Source organism: Psittacula echo, assembly GCF_963264785.1.
Source record: "Psittacula echo genome assembly, chromosome: 1".
Taxonomy (NCBI): Eukaryota; Metazoa; Chordata; class Aves; order Psittaciformes; family Psittacidae; genus Psittacula; species Psittacula echo.
This window is the reverse complement of record NC_137735.1, coordinates 68,245,171-68,265,691: the sequence shown is the minus strand read 5'-3', so window position 1 is coordinate 68,265,691 and position 20,521 is coordinate 68,245,171. Positions and strand designations below refer to the sequence as shown.

Genomic DNA, 20,521 nt, shown 5'->3' with positions numbered 1-20,521 from the left:
CCTCACTGCACCAGACCCTGTAAAAACACGGAACAAAAAGTCCTCACCCCCAAAGAGATTGCAACTGAAACCGAAGACGTAAAAGATCAGCTGAATCCACAGAGGCAGGGAAGGCTGGTTTTGTTCTCTCGGCGCTTTCACGCAGGCAAGAAGCAGGCAGGGCGGGCTAACTGCATCTGAACTGCAATGAAAAATGGCTGTAATTCTGCACTCTTGATTTAAAAAGTTAGGCTGTGTTATTTCCTGGGCAGGCCTTTGTTGCACTGCTGAAAAGCACTGTAATTCTCCCACCTGTTGTTTTTCCTCATTGCTCACTCAAGCTCTCTCCCCTATACACACATCCTGCTCGCACACGGAAGCTGGTGGGAACATGGCTGGTGATTTAATTTTCCTTGCGGCTGTCTCTCTTCTTTCCACCCTCCAGCAATGTAAGATGTGTGGGGTTGCGTGGCTGGGGCTGGGGGAGGCTTCTACCAGTTCTGAAGCACTGGAAATTATTTAATGGTAAACTGGCTGCTCCGTGACTTTAATTCCCAAGAACTCCTAAGATTTTCTCACCAGCGCATTGTTTACTCTCTCTGCAGCCTGAGAGGGAGCTGGCTCACTGTGATAGATTACTTTTCCCTGTGGGAGAAACTGATTTGTTTTCAGTTCTATTTTGTTTGCTGACTTTTTGGAATCGTGCTGTTGTGAGAGCATGTAACTAGACGTAAAGTAACCCCAAAGCCACATCATGTCTTGGTTTCGTTTCTTATTTAGGCACCTATACAACTGAAAACCTCTAAAGTGAGAGTAAATTTATGAAATCAAATACCCCAGTGCTGGATTGAAAGTGCTGTAAAAGCTGTTTCCTGAAATAGAGATATATACTAAGTATCTGAAATGAAAGAAAGCAGCAAACCTATACACCAGGCAGCAATAATAGGAGATATTCCGTATTATATCTTTCCTCATCATTACATTTCTTTAAGATCTAAATGGACTTATTTTATGCCCTGCTGATATGCCTCTGAGAATCAAGGACTAGGGAAAGAAGTGGTCAAGTCTGAGACGCTCTTTTGCTATGTATGTCTAAAACTGCAGTAGCATTTTTAATGCTTGTCATTATTGTCTTTGAAATATGTCGATTCATACAGTTGTGTTTACACCAGGAAACAAGGTACATTTTGAAGACATTTGTGCTATATTAGTATGAGATTAAGAAATAACATTTGTACCTGGCAGAAAATAATCTTGAGAATGGGACCTTTCCAGATTAAAAGAAGCCCAACACAACAGAAGGCAAATAAAAAGCCCTTAAAACTTACATCTACTTTTTCTGTCATCAGATCAGCCATACCCTTCCCTTGTGATCTTCACAGAACATTTCTGTCTGGTGGCAATATTTATCATCAACTTCTGTGAAAGTTTAACTTGCCTGCCTTGATTTTTAATGTAAAAGTTTGGAGGATCAAAACCAAACATTATCCAGAAAAGGGCTGCAGTTTGAAAATTCAAGGAATTGTAAGATACTGAAACTGTGAAGGGAGGGGGAAAACACGTATGCTCTTTCTTGTGGTAGTTAATCTATAGGAGTTTATCTTAGTTAAAAGGACATAAAAGACAAGATAACCTGGGTTTGAATTTACACAGACAGTCTAACGTCAAGCCCAAAGAGAAGCCTGTGTATGAATCTGATGTGCTGATCTAATTCATCACAGCTTGGCTTACTCTCAGCATGCTTTCTAGCATGGGCAAACCAACACAACTTAACTTATCAGAGTTCAAATGAACATTGTGAAACTGGCACCATAATCATGTTATAACCAGCTCATACAAGGGGGTTAACTCAGCTTGTGATTGCTTGCTGTGAGCAAAATACACCGCACGTGCACAACACTGGGTGCTCTCTTTGCTCTTCTATTTTTTCTGCTGAACCTCTGGTCCTGAGTTAGGGAGGTGCTAATGGGAAGTATGACCTCCTTGAAGCAGTGCTGCAAGTCAGGTTTCACTTAGCAGTCTTCAGAGGTACAAGGTTTAGTGTCTCAGAACCATGAGTTATTCAAGGAATCAGGTCAGTCAAAGATTAATCTGTGCAAGAAATGCTCTAGGGTAGAAAGAAAGAGCAGACACAATGCAAGAAGTGGTTTCCAGACATGAATCCAGTTTTAAGCAGCTAAGATCTGCTTGAGAGATTAGTGTTTTGTAGAGTGATGGGAAAACAAGGGAATCCAATGAAAGGACAGAATGAATCCTAGTTATTGATACAGGAGAGTACAGGGAGCACAGGAGTCCCACTACTCCTCTATTTTGAAGTATCTATCTGAACTAGCACCTTTTTAAATCCCTTTTAGTAATCCCAGGACCTAGCAAGACATTATTAAAAAGACATTTGATTTTTTTTAAAGGTTGTTAGGCCAGGCTGTGCAGATTAACATGCACCATCATGTACTGTGATACAGGTAGCAGCTTCTCTACAGGCTTTTTAACGCATATAAAATGTTTGAGAGCAATGGTCCATGGAAGCCTGCTTTGTCCCATATTTTCAGACTAAAGGTATTAACTCAGTAACCATAAATGCCACCTGAAAATGAAAGCAAGAAAAGGCAAACAAAGGCAAGTCAAGCATATTTTGTAACTACCTCAATCATGTAATTTAGCCTGCTAGAATTTAACAACTTGGTACATGAGGAAAAAAGGCTATGAAAATCTTTGCTTACTCCTGCTGCAATGCTTTCTGGAGTCCCCACGACAGGCCTTCTGGTGGGTGGGACAGAAGAGCTCTCCCATTGCTTTATTCTATACTTTAGCCCTTGCTAAGCCATAATCACAAAACTCTGGGGTTAGATCACTACTTTCCATTCACTAGAAAGGAACTAGAAGGCGAGTCCTATGCAGTTAACAAAAATACAGTAATTATTCCTCTCCTGAACTCATTTTGAGCCCCTGGTTGGCACATGTCTTGTTCGGCACACCAGGCTCACCTTTTCTTTTAAGGTGACAGACATGACTTTAGTTCTCCCATGCCACAGCTTGGTTTTCCATGGCGCATAAAAGCCCACTTGCCCCTAATTGAAGAAAAGTCCCCATCAATCACAGTGGAAACCACTAAAGAAGTAGATTTTATGATGGTCAGCTGTGCTACGGTAGTAGCACAACCTGTTTCTGCTTATGGTCAGCCAGTCTCGCATGCCTACATCTATGCCCCTCAAACCAAAGTCTTGTTCACCAAGCAGTACAAGGGCAAATCATGTACAGCTGAGACCAGGGTTATACCATGGCTTTGACAATTTGCTTTGGTTAACTGTACTGAACAAAAACAATTTGGCTCCTACAGTGCCTTAATCTTCTTATTCGACTGATTTGGATGCAATGACCTGCGTTGGCTTGCCTTAGTTCCTGAGTAGAAAAAAAACTGGCCCCAGGCTGGTTCTAAGCATTGAGTGGCTCATTGTGGCCAGAAAACAAGGAACTCATTGCTCGCTAAAACCATCGTTGCACAAAACACTACGGCTCACCTACCACTTTGACTGATAAGCCAGGGAGGACTGCGCCCTCAGCAAGTTTGCCAATGACACCAAGCTGTGTGGTTCGGTTGATACACTGGAGGGAAGGAATGCCATCCAGAGGGACCTCAACACGCTTGTGAAGTGGGCTGATGCCAACCTTATGAAGTTTAACCATGCCAAGTGCAAGGTCCTACACCTGGGTCAGAGCAATACCAGGCACAGCTACAGGTTGGGAGGAGAAGAGATTCAGAGCAGCCCTGTGGAGGAGGACTTGGGAGTGTTGATCCATGAGAAAATGAACATGAGCTGGCTTCAGTGTGCGCTCGCAGCCCAGAAAGCCAACCTCACTTGGAGTATTGTGTGCAGTTCTGGTGTCCTCAACATAAAAAGGACATGGAACTGTTGGAACAAGTCCAGAGGAGGGCCACGAGGATGATCAGGGGACTGGAGCACCTCCCCTATGGAGACAGGCTGAGAAAGTTGGGGCTGTTCAGTCTGGAGAAGAGAAGGCTGCGTGGAGACCTCATAGCAGCCTTCCAGTATCTGAAGGGGGCCTACAAGGATGCTGGGGATGGACTGTTCATCAGGGACTGTAGTGACAGGACAAGGGGTAACGGGTTAAAACTTAAACAGGGGAAGTTTAGATTGGATCTAAGGAAGAAATTCTTTACTGAGAGTGTGGTGAGGCACTGGAATGGGTTGCCCAGGGAAGTTGTGAATGCTCCATCCCTGGCGGTGTTCAAGACCAGGTTGGACAAAGCCTTGGGTGGCATGGTTTAGTGTGAGGTGTCCCTGCCCATGGCAGGGGGGTTGGAACTAGATGATCTCAAGGTCCTTTCCAACCCTAACTATTCTATGATTTGCCAGCACATAGTAGCATTTGTCATGAAAAATAAATTATTTTGAGGGTGACAGAAGTTAAAAAGCAACTTTTCAGTTAAGTTTTCCAGGAAAATATTTCTCAGAGGTAATTCTTGTGCATTCATGGGTTTCAGTCTCCCTGAAGCATGTTCCCTAAACCTTCCCTTCCTTTCTGAAGCTCTATAAGGTGTCAAATTAACAGATAAATCACCAGGCATAACATGAGATACGAGGGTGGAAGCAGAGGAGGTCTCGCTCCATGCTAATACAGTGAAAGGTCCTGTAAACCTGCCTCACAGAGAGATCCTGAGTTGCTCTGTTTAGTCTCCGGAGAGCAAGGGTACGAGGTCACTTGAACACAGCCTGTAATTACTTACATGGGGAGAAGACAGGAGGGAAAATGCCTTTTTGGGAAAAGGCTTTGCCACAAGGCTAAGGCGTAAGAAGTGCACAGGGCAGCACCACTAAGCTCTCCAGCTGTATTTTAATACCACTGCTCCCAGAAGGGAGGACAGAAGGTATTCTCTAGGCTTCCCCTTTAGACAAGTCTTTTTAGTGAACTCAGGTGGGTGCCTGGTTTCTGGATCCAGGTAAAGTTTAGGCACAAGACAGACAGCAAGCTTCTCATACAGGGTGGCTATGACATGGCTGGAAAAATAACTCCAGGTATGCAGAGAGTTTTAAAATCAGACAGAGTGATGCCTAATAGCTCTGCTGCATACAGAAAATTGCTGCCTATTGCCTTTTGTCCTTGCAAGCCTTTGTTCAACTTTAAAGGGGAGACTTTTACAATAACAACATCAGTAAAATGAGGTACACATGTATACATCAGAAGTGATCTTAGAAATACAGATCAGAAGAGCAGAGATAGTGTTTGATTGGTTTGGGGTTTTTTTGTAGCTGATATTTAGTCACCATACAGTAAGTAACCTGTCTTCTTCATTGCACTGCATGAGCTCTAAAAATGGTTTTTACAAGACAGGTAAATACTATCAGGTCCAATGAGTGGAAGTGGAAACAGCATAGATCTGAAACAGATAGCTCTGAGAGCTCTCCAGCAGATGAGGTGGAGGGCAGGGAACAGGATACAGTCTCCCCAGCTGCAGCTCTCTGCTCTTTCCAACATGCTGTATTTTGAGAGTTTGAGAGAACAATAGATGGAAAAGCATGTGCTATAAGATATGGATAAATAACCTTAAAAAAGCAGCTACCTGATTTTTGTTTCCAAAGATGTAACACTGCCCCATACTTCAAAGCATCACAGCTCTTAGTGTCACTAAATCAAAATGACTGTATGTTCTTCCAGGAAGTAGAGAAGCGACCTCTGTCAGTGCAATCTGGTTACTGAGGTACTGCTAAGGCAGCACAGTGCCAATGCAGTGTGACTGGACTGTTCCTAGGCTGTGCAGCTCTAGGATTCAGGTGAGGCAGAAGGATATTGAAGTCACTGCAAGTGCAGCAAATGCAAAAAGAGAATGAATGTATTCCTGAAAGAGCAATTTCCCCCCTTCCTTGTGAGTGTCACTCTTAAAGATAAGATGTAAACTTTTGTAGGGAAAACTAGTTTATCTTCTATTGGTCTCTGTCAAACAGAACGGAAAGAGCTGAAGAATAATGATCTCTCTTTTAAAAATTACTGACATGTGCATCTGAACCAAAGAACTGTGCAATTCATGAGCACTTATTCTTGCTTGCAGGTCATTTTGCTTGGCTGGTGGGGAAATCAAGAATGAAGCACAAGGTCATCCCCCCAGCTGTCACTGGAGCTCCAGAGTTTGACAGAACATTTCGTGCACAGTAAGTCCAGAGATCATTAAGTTGGTGGCAAAAAATAACAATTCAGTCCAGAGGAGAAGCAAAAACGTTGTCTTGAAATGTTTCCTTTTCTTTGCATCCTTTGCTCAAAAAGGAAATAAAGAAAATTATGAGCAAGTTGCTTTTCAAACCGTTCAGGGGTAAGTTTAACTCGTTTAAAACAGTCACTGCTCAAATTCTGATCAAACTAGGCAGTTAGATTACCCAAACCTAAGCAAGGGCTGAGAGCTAATGGATTGTAACTTAAGGAATGCAAATGTTCTGTATCTAGCAAGCTGTGCTGTCCGTTCTTGGGCTGTGGCTGACATCAAACTCTGGAAGACAAGAGCATAGAAAACCTCTGTCTTCATAGTAACAGTGGAACAGCCTGTCTAAGAAGACTGTTTTCCTAAAGGGCTTCAGTCTGTGATTAGCTAATGACCCTATGCAAAAGTATTTATATTTATTTCAAACAATTCTATCTGCTGTAACTGTATCTGTAACAGTTAACAATAACTAGACATAGCCATCAGGCAACATGTTAGATAACAGAACATGTTAGATATAGAAGGATGCCTAATGCATTAAAAAGAAATTAATTCAGAACAACCAAGAAAACATTGGTGGGAAAACTGACGATGTCCACAAATAAAGTTGTTATGGTCCTGGCCGTAAGAAGATCTGTCATGAGCTGTCTGTGCCTGATAGCACTTCATAAAGGCAGCTGGCCTCAGCAGAGCAATCCAAGCTGCCTACGCACAGCTCTGTGCTTCCTCTTGCAGGCCCAGGAATGCTGACCCATAAACTTGCATACTGAGTATGGAGAGAAGTGATTAACATCTCATTCATGTGCTGGAATCATAGAATCATAGAATCATAGAATAGTTAGGGTTGGAAAGGACCTTAAGATCATCTAGTTCCAACCCCCCTGCCATGGGCAGGGACACCTCACATTAAACCATGCCACCCAAGGCCTCATCCAACCTGGCCTTGAACACCGCCAAGGATTGAGCATTCACAACTTCCCTGGGCAACCCATTCCAGTGCCTCACCACCCTCTCAGTAAAGAATTTCTTCCTTATATCCAATCTAAACTTCCCCTGTTTAAGTTTTAACCCGTTACCCCTTGTCCTGTCACTACAGTCCCTGATGAACAGTCCCTCCCCAGCATCCTTGTAGGCCCCCTTCAGATACTGGAAGGCTGCTATGAGGTCTCCACGCAGCCTTCTCTTCTCCAGGCTGAACAGCCTCAACTTTCTCAGCCTATCTTCATACGGGAGGTGCTCCAGTCCCCTGATCATCCTCGTGGCCCTCCTCCGGACTTGTTCCAACAGTTCCATGTCCTGCATGCCTCTGCTGCAAAGGCACTTGGTTAGGATAATTTGTCCCATTTATTTCCATGTAGCTGGGATCCAGACCCTAGACCCTTGTCCAAGTTTTAGTACCAGGAAAATATTTTAAACAATCTGTATCTGAGATTAAAAAGAAGAAAATTTTTAAGAGTGTCTAATTCTGGCTTGATTGTGCTCCCACTGGATTCAATAGCATTCACTTTAGTGGCAATAAAATGAGGCCAAAGCTGATTCTCTTTGAAAATCCCACCCATAGTTCTTTTCCATTCCAGGCTAATAATGTTCTTTCAAATTTATTCTGCAGACAAAACTGTGTGGAGTTTTACCCAATATTCCTGACTGCCCTCTGGACTGCGGGGTGGTTTTTTAATCAAGGTAAACACTTTTCATTTTCATCTTGGACTGAGACGTTTTACATAACTTTTTGAAACATTTTAGTTTTGTAAGGAGGCAAATTGCTGTAGACATCTTTTCCCCTCCTTTTAATTGCATTGTCTTAGCACAGCCTTCCTAGAATAGTGCTCTGTGACACTGAAATCCCCACTTAGTCATGGCATTTCACATAGGCCCACCAGCTTTTACTTCTCTGTGCAAACCAAGCAGCCAGTATGTGGCACATCTGTCATACAGTCAGTGGATTTTCAGGGTGAATCATTCAGAAAAGCAGCTCCCGGATGCTTCCCTGAACAACTATTTGCATGTTATGGGACAGTTCTACCAGGACATCAAGCATAGCTATTGTTCCTTGGGAGGAGGCTGCCTGAAATGACTCAGGTCAGAGCACTCATCCCTGTGGCTGGACCCCAGCTGGTGGAGACAGAGCTCAAGCCAGGGAAGCTTTGGATTTTTACATCCCAGATGAGTGACACCACCACGGGGCTATGATTCATTTGTTTGTACTGGGACGTAGCACTGAAGTACAGTCATAACAGCAGCATCTCCAGCCCTACATACTGTACTTTCAGTATGCAGCAGGGACTCCTGAAAACCTATCGTGTTTTCCCAGGCACCTAGGGGGGGGGGGGGGCATTTTTTTACCTAATGTTCTGAGCTTAGACACCACAGAGCTTTCATACCTCTCACTCTGTTGGTCTTTTGAAGGTCGGTCCATGCTATCTCCTAACAGTGATAGGGTGGACTGTGATAGAGCCAAAACTTTTGACAGAGCCTAACTTTTGCATTCTGCTCTCTTAAACCTTCCCCAGCTGATGTTTTTAGAAGCATGAAGTCTGTGGGCTGGAGAAAGGATAACTAGCTCATGCCCACTCCATCCTGAACAGCTAGCTTTCTTCTCAATTCTCTGTCATTTTGGTTTGAGGCTTTCTTATAGCTACAGTCCCATCTCTTTTGCAAATCCAATGTAAACTCAAAGTAGCACCAGTCAAGTCAACAACTGCATGTGAAGTAATACATGTGCTCATAGACACTTGAATCAAAGAACATCACAGTTGCTAGCCAGCAACATGGATGGTGCTGTCACATGTAAAAAAAGGATTGCTTTAACCTCCCCTCTAAGTCATTTTTTCAGCTGAGTATCTCCCATAGGCATGTTTACATGAGTTAATCCAGAGCACAGTAAAAGCTGTCCTCTGTGATACTTGCTCACAGCGTTTGAAAGAACACAGAATTAACTAGCACTGCTTAGTCCTGGATAATACGACTGACCTACACACCCTGCTCCATCTATCAAATGGAGGTGACTTTATACTCTTCCCTCAGGGAGGTCAGAAAGCTAACTTCACTACAGCCTTCTCCCATGTTCTTGGATAAAAGCTGCTATATAAATGCAAAGCAGGTTATTAACAACATAAATAAGATTCTCTTTCCAAAACAAACACTCCCCTTTAGCATGAACTGCCATAACAATAAGAAATGACAGTGCTGGGTCAAGCCACAGCGCTCCAACCCACTATTCTGTCTCTGGGATAACTGACAACCTAGGGGGGAGCTACAGATTCCTGTCAGGTCTTAAGAGCTCCTTTTCTGGGAATACTTTGAGATTTTTCTGGACAGTCTTATGACCACCTCTATCTGTAAACCCATATCAAGAGCCTCCTGTAGTGAATGTTTAAGGATACATACATAATAATTCTTTCCCAAAAGAACTTCTCAGGGTATGGGTAGCTATGAAAATCTCCAGAGCTATATAAATAGAAAACATCATTAAAGTGGTTAACCCTAATGGTTAGCGTTCACAATTGTCATTTTTAAGTTTTCTAACTTTTTTTTCACCCTACTAATCTTTTCTTTATTAGAATTAGCTTCCTTTCTGGGTGTGCTGTACATGTTTGCCCGCTACAGGTACTTCCGTGGTTACACACAGTCTGTGAAAGGAAGGTAAGGAGTTACCAACTGAATGCAGGTTAAAAGCTCCAGGCTGTGGTCTGAAGCTGGGCTGAGAGGCAAAGGCTGGCAATGGAAAGTGACTATAACTGAATGCAACACGTGTAAAGTGTCAGTGAGAGGTCTGAAGCAGGAAGAGGGCTGGCTATAAGAGTAGAAGCCTAGGTTACGTTGTGCGTGTGCTACAGGTCACAAGAGGAAAAAGGTTTGATGCTCACCTTGTGAGTGCCTGCTTTGTACTGAGAAGAACGGCAGCCAGACTCAGAGAGGTCTGAAAACAGCAGCACAGTGTTGCAGCTCAGGACTGCTGTAGAATGAATGGGAGATTGCTCAGGCAAGGCTTGCATTGCGCCTGCCTGCTGAGATTTTCCTTTTTCCTCAGCTTGTCACATTAAGATTTACTCTAGCCACACAAAATGCACTAAAAGAAGCAAGTGAATCTGGTCTCGTAGGCTGTTGAACTTTTGCCAAGCAGATAAGAGAACACAACTTCAGATAAACATGTTAATGAATTCATGTTTACAAGAGCACAGCATCTTGTAAACATGAATTCTGCTACACAAACATGCACACTGGCAAAATACCCCTCCACTAGAAACACTCAAACACACTGTATATTTCCTGTTTCAGTGAAGCCACTGCACCATATTCTGTGTCCTGACCTAAGGCTCTTCTTCCAGCATACATACTGGTCATAAAAAGAAAATAACACAATACATGCTCATCATAAAATTAAAATAATTGTAATGTATATTACTAGAGGAAGATACAAAGTATCAGACTATTTGGTAGTGAATGATCCTGCAGCAATGAAAGACTGTAATACTGGGCTATTTTCTATAGCTTGTGTACCGGTGTTCCCATTCTCCTTCACTACAGTCTCCATCAACCCTCTTTGGAAGACCTGTTGCTTAAGAGAAGGGAGAGACTATGTTTGCCAGAGCAAATAAATGGAGATAATTTTGTATCTCCTAGTAAGAGATGCACTAGTTCAAATGACGCAGTGAACACCAGCCACAAGACTAGCAAGTTTGGGGAGCAAACCTGTGTAAATAAATGAACAAGTAGAGTATAATGGACTCTAATCAACAAACTAGCAAGTCTTTGTTCAAGAAATCATAGAATCATCACAGAATCATAGAATGGTTTTGGTTTGGGTTGGGAAGGACCTTAAAGATCACTCGGTTTCAACCCCCCTGCCACGGGCAGGGACACCTTCCACTAGACCAGGTTGCTCCAAGCCCTGTCCAACCTGGCCTTGAACACTGCCAGGGATGGGGCAGCCACAGCTTCTCTGGGCAACCTGTGCCAGTGTCTCATCACCCTCACAGGGAAGAACTTCTTCCTAATACCTAATCTAAATCTCCCCTCTGTCAGTTTAAAACCATTCCCTCTTGTCGTATCGGTACTTGCCCTTGTAAAAAGTCTCTCTCCAGCTTTTTTGCAGGCCTCTTTAGGTACCTTTCCCATGCTTTACTTCAGTACTCTTAGACCAACAGATTCAGCCTCTCAAGGAGGCCTGAGAACAGTGGCTGGCTTCACTGTTAGAGCTCTGCATTCTGGTGAGGCTCTGATATTTTTGCATTGAATAGAGGGTGCCAAGATTCAGCCTGGCAGCCCTAGGAAATGGCTTTGCTCACAAGGCCTGCCACTGCAGGCCTGCCTGCTGCTAACCTCCAGTGGGTACTTCAGCTACAGGTCAGCACAAGTCAGGCAGGCAGAACCTGGCCCCAAACACACAAGAAGCCTGCAGCAGCACTACCAGCACAGAGGTAATTAGTCTTCACACTGATTCTCAGCTGGAATCACTGACTATAGCTGTGCTGATTACAAAGACAAACCAGCTCCACACGCTCAAAGAGCTGGTTATGATACTTCCCTGAGCACTTGACTACATGAATTGCAGTTCAGATTTGCCAGGTCTGGATTTTTTAAGAACACAGCAGGAATATGCACCTCTACTTGGTTTCTGTGCTGGAGTCACTTTTGCAAGTGAGCTGTATCCTCTACCCTTCCCTCCAGCTGGCTCGGACAGATACTTAAAGGGCTCAGCTAAAGACTTCTTTCATACTCCCCTGAAACTGAGAAAATCTCGTACTCCACCACTTTCAAATCCACATATAGACGCAGCATGCCCAGAAAGACTACTTAGATCAAGTCTTTAGGCACCAGAGAGATTCTTAGGCTCCCTGAGCACCTAATCTCTTTGACCTCTGTGGGTAAGGGGATAGGTAGCTATAAACCGAAGGCTGAGAAGCTCCCCAGAGCTCTCTCCAATACTGACGTGATGGGATTCTCCAAAGACACCTTTTGTTGCTTGCTCTGCTGGCAGAGGCCAACCCAGCAGCAAATCCTAAAATATACTTATCAGACCAGAGTCTGCACCAAGGCAACTGAGAGCAGACCCCAGAGAGTTTGCATGGAGGGGAAGCTCCCTGCTCACGTGCTCAAAAAGTGTTGCAGAGCTGAAGGGCTCTCCCAGCCTCTTCTGTGGGAGTTTTCCATTTTGTACAAATAAAATAACCTGATCTTCTCCATCCCTGGCAAGTACCTGAATCACTGATTTTTTAGGATCAATGCTCTTCCTTTCTGGTGCGAAAATCAATCTCCAAGTCAAAGTGATAACCTAGAAGCAGACCTCCCAGCTCAGTGGAAAGTACCCAACCAACAGATGTGGACCTAAGAGACAGGGACCCCTCCCCCTGTGTCCCTAAGGTTTCTCTCCCACATTCCTGCACCTAGAGTTGTGGTGAGGTGCTCAAGCTTCTTTGTGGCTTTACCTACAGGTCTTCATGGTACTGGGATGAGGTAGCTTCATCCTGGAGCAAGTTCTTAACTTCCATATGAACATTTAGAAACACTGGGGAGAATTTTCCCAAAGAGGGGAGACTGGGAATCTCTTTTCTCCCTAGCAACAGCCACATGTGGGAATGGCTCATTACCAAAACACTGCAGGATAGCACTGCAGCAGTGATCCTGTCTGATTCTACGCTTCTTAACTGGTGTGGACAAGCAGTTTCACTGTAAACACATCATGTACCACTCTAACAGTATCTTTCTGCTTTCCACTTCTAGGTTAACAGGGTTTTATTTGAGTTTGATAATTCTAATTTGCTTGGTAACCCTGGGTGCAGCAGGGATTGGTAACAGCTTTCTGGATGAATACCTGGACTTCAGCATTATGAAGAAACTCCGTAAATGGTTCTGAAGATTTTTGTTTTAATAAATAAGTAACATGGATGCTTTCCCTGAACAGCAAAAAATGATAAGCTGCATGTGAATAAAGCATCAAAGCTCTTTAGCAAACAGCCCATTGCAATGGAAAATGCATGTTTTTTCCTGAGCTGTTTGTGCTTTCTCCTTCCCCTACACTCTTGAAAAAGAGTCAGTAAGACAGAATATCATGTCACACCTGCAGTTGCAATTAAATGTCCTGTTTTCCCACACAGTATAGTAAACCGTCAACAAATTACATCAAACTAAAGCCATTAATTCACTAATTTAGTTACAACTGGCACTGCGAGCATCAGCCCATCTTACCCAATGTCCTTCAGCTTTGCCAACGCCTCTGTAGTGTTCCTTTACTCCTCTTTACTTCCCCCAGCAGTGCCATCCATTCTGCACAACTGTAAAAACATGCTGTGACGTGGTTCGTGGCTGCGAGATCCCAGTTTTCCAAGCACATCCAGTCCCACTGCAGGAGGCTGTTTAAACATGCCTGGAAACACTGCTTTCTTCAGGAAAACATTCAAAGCTGCACTTGACCCTAGCGAGAAGGCCTTTTGATTTTATACGCACATTTACAGTTCAACACATGCTCAAACACTCTTCTGGTAGAAGTGGGGCCCTCCTGTAGGCAGACCCCGGTCCTCACACAAAGCCTCCTGAAGACAGGCTGTAGCCACAGAGCAGCACTTGTGAGAGGGACAGCCAGCTCAGACAGAAAGGCAGCACAGATGCTTGCCTAACAATTGGGTCTACTGTATTGTCTCCCACCGAGGCACAGATGGCTGGGGTGTGAGACAGACTAGACAAACATCCCAGCATGGCCACAGCTCTGGGAATCATAACATGACAATGAAAAGCAAACTGGCTACGAAAACAGTTTGCTGCTAAAGTGGGGGAAAGGCATGGCTTATCACCATGAGCTCAAAGTATGCTGACGGTCAATTTAAACTTTGTAGAACAGAGAAGCAAGGCCATGCCTGTTTTGGTACCTCCTGATAACTCCAACTATTTAGGCAATGTCGAATATAGTCATGCTAGGGCCAGCAGGCAGAGATTTTCCTCGTCATGCCACTGAAGACATGATTTGGCCAAAATACTGCACAATTATAGTGGTGTTCAGTCAGGTCAATATGATGAACATCATTGAATCACAGAATCATGGTTTGTGTTGCAAGGGACCTTAAAGCTCACTCAGTTCCAACCTCCCTGCCATTCACTAGACAAGACTGCTCCAAGCCCCGTCCAGCCTGGCCTTGAACACTGCCAGGGATAGGGTATCCACACCTTCTCTGGACAACTAATTCTAGGGCCTCACCACCCTTACAGTGAAGAACTTCTTCCTAATATCGAACCTAAATATATTTATGGTCTTTCTTAAAGCATATTGACATTGATAACCTGACCAGAAAATGGTTGTGTTGGATCAGGTTCGTAATAACCTTTCAAATGAAACAGGTTGTGATTAAAAGACACAACTGAGTGCCTGCAGGTGGCAAAGGCTGAAACGACATTTGAAACAATAGAATGAAACAAGTGCAAAGGTGCAAAACTTAGGTTCAATAATGTCTGCCAAGGGGAAAAAGACAGATCATGGTGGTGAACAGGCTGGAGCTGATAGAGCCGCCGAAAGGGCAACCCTCCAGTACTTACCTCCACGGAGAAAGCACGACAGGGCCAGATTTAACCACCACAGAAATCACCAGGAATACTTCCACTGCCTTTCCTTGTATGGGCTGAAAGACAAAAAATCCACCTGCTCACCTGCCAGTGGTGCTGTCAGATGGTCCTTGGCAGCAGAAAGTGCTGCCGCCGCAATCGAAACCAAGACAGAAGCCCAAACTACCCAACAGGCATGAAATATCCACTAGAGGAGGCCCAGAGGTGGCTAGCTGTAATCAAATATGTCTTTGCCTCTGAAGTTATCCCATTCCAAGCTTACCTGCTGTAGTGGTCTGGCATGTTTATAGACAGCTTGCCATTTCCCATCTACTAGTCTAGTGTGTGCTGTTCTGTCCTATTCCATAGAAAGGAATAAACTGCTGTCACACAGGGACAATGTTACATGCCAAGAAATGCAGGTGTGAGGCTGCAAAGCACCATTCAGCAGCACAAAGCTGGAGTGCTGGGAAGAAACATGAACCTAATGTTTTAGGAGCTGCACCAGCTAACAAGAGGGCAGAAGTCAGCCCAGAGCTGAGGATCCCACCTGTCTTCTGAGTCTTTTTCCCCACTAAGCCAGGACAGAATGCCTACAATGCAGAAGTTTTGAAGACTGACTCCTCTATAATTAAAGACAAAATACACCTGTAACAAATGGATGCTGTCAGATCCAGCACTGAGTTTAACTCTAGTGAGAGCCACACCATTTCCTGCCTGCAGATGGAGGAGTCAGTGTCAGGCTGCACACTCAGCATACACTGTGAGTTGATGCAAATGTTCATCTGTCAGTCACAGTCAGAAACGATGGTGGTCCCTGCTGCAGCTTCAAAGCCAGTCAGTACTTAGGGGCCTCCTTGCTGAAAGCATCTTTTCTCAGCAAGGCATCTGCCAGCACATGCTGAGGAGAAGCTCTGGCAAACTGCTCTGATCTGTGCCAGCCTCCTTCTTTTATCCTGTTTTCCACATCTAGAATGGATGATAAAGGACTGACACTAAGGAGGGAAGAGGAGGCTCACCTTAAAGGTGTTACATGGAACCAAGCCCCACTAACATCCTGAAGAGCAAGCTGTGCAAACAGAGATCCAGTGCCTGATTCCCCATGACTCCCTGGCAGGCTGGAGATACAGAGCAGTCAGTGTTGAGCCTTGAAGGCCAGACAGCATATTTATCTTAATTTATATAAATTCAACAGGTCTAATGCACTTTCCAAAGGGCTTCTGTCAACACAGTTCTCACACTGTAGTAGAGGAAGGCAGGGAGCTAAGCACGTATCTTCACACTCCCTCAGTTCCCCCATCTCTTCTTTCCAACTTCTACATCCAACCCTGCACCTTTCTTCCCCCCCACTTCCCCTCCCCAGATCTCAGGGAGAGGACTCCTGCCTCCTGGGCTCTCGGTGTTGTGAGCTGCTCCAGTGTGCCCGGCACAGGCTGTACCCTGCCTGTAACATCTTGACTCTGGGCAGGCAAGGGCGGCTTTTCAGGGTGCAGTGAGGCAGCTGTGGAGCTGGCTTCCCTCCTCCCCCCAGAACATCACCCACTGTGACGCAGGAGTGGGGAGAGAGATGACCCTATAAGCCAGCCTGGTAGATGAGTCAGATAACCATCTTTTATTTGGGTGTTCTTTTTTTGTTTTGTTTTGTTTTTCTTTAAAAGTGGTATGTTAACATCAGGTCTTTCTCTACATTTCCAGAGCTCTGTACAGGTCTTAAGAGGAAATAAGCAATGCTTAACGTACAAAGTAAAAACAGAAAACTAGAAAAATCTGAGTAAAATGGAGCAAGTTGCTGTCAGGGATACAGTACAAATTAGTAATTAGATGTCATCTGAAGTGCAATACCACTGCAGTAAGGATGAGTTAAGGAATGAAATAAAAATACTCTATTTTAAACAAACAGTATATATATATATTTTTATATGTATATATTTTACAGATAGTAGACCCAGTGATATCTGTAGAATTGTAAAAACATATTTACAAATAACTTTTATTTTTTTTTTAACATTACATATACATCAGCACCATAGTAAGAAAGGAAAAAAAAAAAACCCAACCCCAAATCTAATAAAATCTACCTCTCTAGTAGTTGGTCCCGGTACGGAGTATTTGGAGGAAGCTTTACAAAGACAACAGAGACTCAGTCTTCATCACCATTTATTCACCAAAGCCCGTATCTTCCTGACACACGTGGATTTGCACTTGGTGGTTGTGTGTTTCTAACCCCGCACTGCGCAGCTCTGTGCTGGCAGGCGACCCCTGATCGCTGGCACCCGAGGAAGGGATGCTGTGCCAGCCTCAGTGCTGTTGGCTCCCTGCCTCCTCATCCTGGCACACCTCTGCCACACAGGACAGGTAGTGCCACACCAGCCCATCACTCCTTTCACCCACACGCTCACACAGACACACACACACAATGCCCTCATCCCCTCAGGGTACCGTTTCTCTCCTTTGCCTGTTTCTTCCATCCACCAAGAGGCGCTTACCCACAAGGTGGACTGAAAACTGTGGCTGGTGCTCTCCTTCACTGAATTAGGGGCTGCCCTGGCTCCTGCTGAAGCAGTGGACAGGAAGACCTCTATTATCTTCAGCAGGAACTGGAACAGGTCCACATGCTGTGTTTTAAAAAGGGGTTAGCTAAAACAGATGTAACTAAAGCATTTTAAAAAGTGCAGCTTGTCCTGTCTACATTATAGCATTTAAAAGACACTTCTCCTCACCTAGGTAAGCCCTGCAAGGGGTTACTGCACAAAAGAGCACCATAACAGGGTGCTGAGATGGTTCCAGGCGCATTTTGCTCCCACTCCTTTAATGTGATGCATGTCTGTGCTCCACAGGGAAAGGCAGGACTTGAAAACACAGGATGCCAAGCCCCTCAGCATCCCTGGATTTCAGCTGCTCAGTACTTCACATCGCTAGCCCCAAGCAGAGCAGTGCGCAAGGAGGTAATCATTAGCTGGGTAGTTGTAGGCAGTGGTACCAGAGGCACTTCCACTGCAGAGCACATCTTATGACTTGCAGAGGCGAACATTAGGGCAGAGGTTCTCAAATTTTTTGGACTATGGATCACATTAACATTTTATGCACCACTACATAACCTGGCAAACAGCTCTCAGTTGGAAACACTAGCAAGGTGGTCGGTTTTGGAGGACAGCTTACCTTGGCCTTGGGCTGCAGCTTGGGAACTGCTGCTTTAGACATTCAGAATGGCTGGCGCCTCAGTGTGCAAGATGTATCACAACTTCATTGTAGTGCTGCTCAGCACTGGTCCACACAGTGGAGATAGTGAATACATCGCTATTACCTAACAGCTTATTTGGGCAGACCCCATGTTTTTAATAACTACATCAATGATTTTACTCATTCGTCAATGATCTTTACAGTAGTCCTTCATTGGTTACTGTTCTTCAAATACTGCAGTGAACGTTACTCCAGCAAACCAGAGAGATTAAACCAAAAATCTGTTTAAAACTGATTTCAGGTTGCATATAATGCCACATTGATAGCCCACATATCCCAGGATAATCCTGCCTGCCAAACTTGCACTTTTCAAGAGAAGAAGAGGAACTCATTCCATGTGCCAAACCCTCCCTGTACAGTTTCTTTTGCCTGTTTTCTCCTCCCCTGCCTACCCCTTTGTGGCAGTTGTTGCTCACCTGAATAAAATGCAGCCAACTCACCTTGCTTTACACTGAAGCATAAGGGAAGGAAGTGAACTGAAAACATACTGGGGAGGGAGGAGGGAGAGAGACTGACCTGCTTAGGACCTGAGCTGATGTCTCTTGGTACCTCTTAGCCCTCCAACACCACTCATAGCTGCTGTTCTGCATCCCCAGGCAACAGATACATGCCAAAGTGGTCTCACAAGGAAGCACTATTGTGAGTCCCAAGGGGACTAAGCAGCTCATTAAGTTAACCCACCCACCTAAGCCATATCCAGCAGCAGTCCCATAACCAAACTGTCCTTACCGTCCTGCCAAATTCATGTTCTCCTACACCTTTATTAGATTTTTATCACTCTGCAGCAAAAATGGTGACCTCCCTGTGACTGTTTAGGTTTGACAAGTGTGTGCTTCACATCTCCTTGTGACAGCCCAGAGCCAGCCTTGTGGGCCTGGCTATGGCTCACCAAGACCTGCCTGCTCCTGGGATTAAACCTGTTTCCAACCAGGGCCTGTGCAATCACCCATGGACATCTTTAGGCTTTGCTCCTGCCTGTTATCATCTGCTCCCCTGGAAGCTGCAGTGTTTACAGCTACATGAGGTGGGAGAGATCGGGACCACTCCACACCACTGTGCAACGAAGCCTTGTTTCAGTGGGAAATAACACATTTTCCCAACCAGAGGCATCAACTGGCTTTTCCAGTTTCCCCATCCTGCCCCCTGCTCCCCACACACACAGTGGGTGCTGCCACGCAACACAGGTTGCTTGGTGGAAGTCTTGGGATGCTGAGGTTTTCATCATCCCCTGAATCTTCCAAAGTTGGCTACAGATCAGCTCAGTTTGCACAATTAAATAACAACAGAAAACAAAACAACCCCAGACCAAACCAATTCAAACAAAACCCCCAACAATCCAAGGATGGGGAGACATCCAGCTCTCTCTGCTTTTTCAGATGGAACAACCAAAGCTCCAGACTATACAAGCCCATTCACTGGGGGTTTCCGAACAACTCATCAAGTTCTTGTATCCACTCATCCCCTGGTCCGCTTTTAATGATGGAGTCCACGAGGTCTGCGCCCTCTGCTAAACTGGAGAACGACCCCCCTGCTCCTTCATTACTGTAGTTGTAAGATAAGTCCTGAGTGGGATTCCTCTCGTAGGCCTGCCCTGGGCCGCTCTGAGCAAAGTTACCACCTGGCATTTGCTGCGTCGGAGTCTGACTAAAGCCAGACATCGTGGGGACCCCTTGGCTTATTGCAGGCATCATCATCGGCCTTGCCTGGCCAGTGCCTTGTTGCCCAGGTAGTGGTTGCAGCAGTTGTCTCCCCATCGCTGGGTTCAGGGCTCTTACTGTTCCACTTGTGTCCACAACTGTCTGATTAAGCCCTTGTGGGAAGTGGTGCTTGGACAGCCGCGGCTGCCCAGACTGCATCGGGTACGTTGTGCCATTATTGAAGGGCCCCATTTCACTGCTAGTCCTTCCAGGTATACCTTGCAAGCCTCGCTGCTGCCAGTTTTGTGTTCCCTGAGGAACAGTCCCCATCAGGTTTTGAAGTCGTGGTGCTTGCGGCCTGGGTAAGACCTGGCCTCCAGCTCCTTTCATCTGCTGCTGGTGCTGGGGAAGAGCAGAGTTTACCAGCATGTTCTGACCAAAATTGCCGACCATTCCCACCGCTTGTCCGGAGGCAGGCTGCCTTGTTCCCTGGCCTGCGTTATGTGCCATGTTCATGCCACTTTGGTTTGGGTGCTGCAACATTTGGCTCATCCCTGTGCTCATACTGTACATTCCCGGCTGGCTGGAAGAAGTGTTGCTGTAAGGAGCCATGCCCATGTCTGACTGGCCTGCGGTCGAGGGCAGCGTGCTTGCACTCTGGGAGGGACCCATTGCCATCATGCTCACATTCTGCGCCATCATTCGGGATGTCCTCATGCTCTGGAGCGCTGCCTGGTTTCTTGCAGCTGCTATATCCTGGGGAGAACCTACACCAAAAAGGGAGGCAGGGAATTAAAAAACACAACCCTGTAAATCTTAATTAACGATAAGAGAGAATCTGTAGGAGCCTTCTGCACCACAGTAGGATTTCAGATGGCTGTACTTTCTGAGTGAAGAAGTTATTGTTTCTCATGGAGGTTAG

General features: G+C 45.1%; 2 protein-coding genes across 2 annotated transcripts in view; one reads left to right on the top strand and one right to left on the bottom strand.

Moving 5' to 3' along the window:
- Positions 1 to 370: 370 nt before the first annotated feature.
- On the top strand, positions 371 to 13,046 carry MGST2 (microsomal glutathione S-transferase 2; the record flags this gene model as incomplete). Its single annotated transcript, XM_080636070.1, has 5 exons — positions 371 to 428; positions 6,047 to 6,146; positions 7,800 to 7,870; positions 9,751 to 9,832; positions 12,914 to 13,046. The coding sequence occupies 5 exons, from the start codon at positions 371 to 373 to the stop codon at positions 13,044 to 13,046; spliced, it is 444 nt and encodes a 147-aa protein (XP_080492196.1).
- A 6,221-nt stretch (positions 13,047 to 19,267) lies between these two features.
- Positions 19,268 to 20,521, bottom strand: part of MAML3 (mastermind like transcriptional coactivator 3) — a 248,318-nt gene continuing 247,064 nt past the window's right edge. Inside the window, exon 5 of the mRNA XM_080624429.1 lies at positions 19,268 to 20,366. Within this exon, the coding sequence (XP_080480555.1) occupies positions 19,375 to 20,366 (992 nt within the window). The 3' untranslated portion in view covers positions 19,268 to 19,374. The remainder of the gene's footprint in view (positions 20,367 to 20,521) is intronic.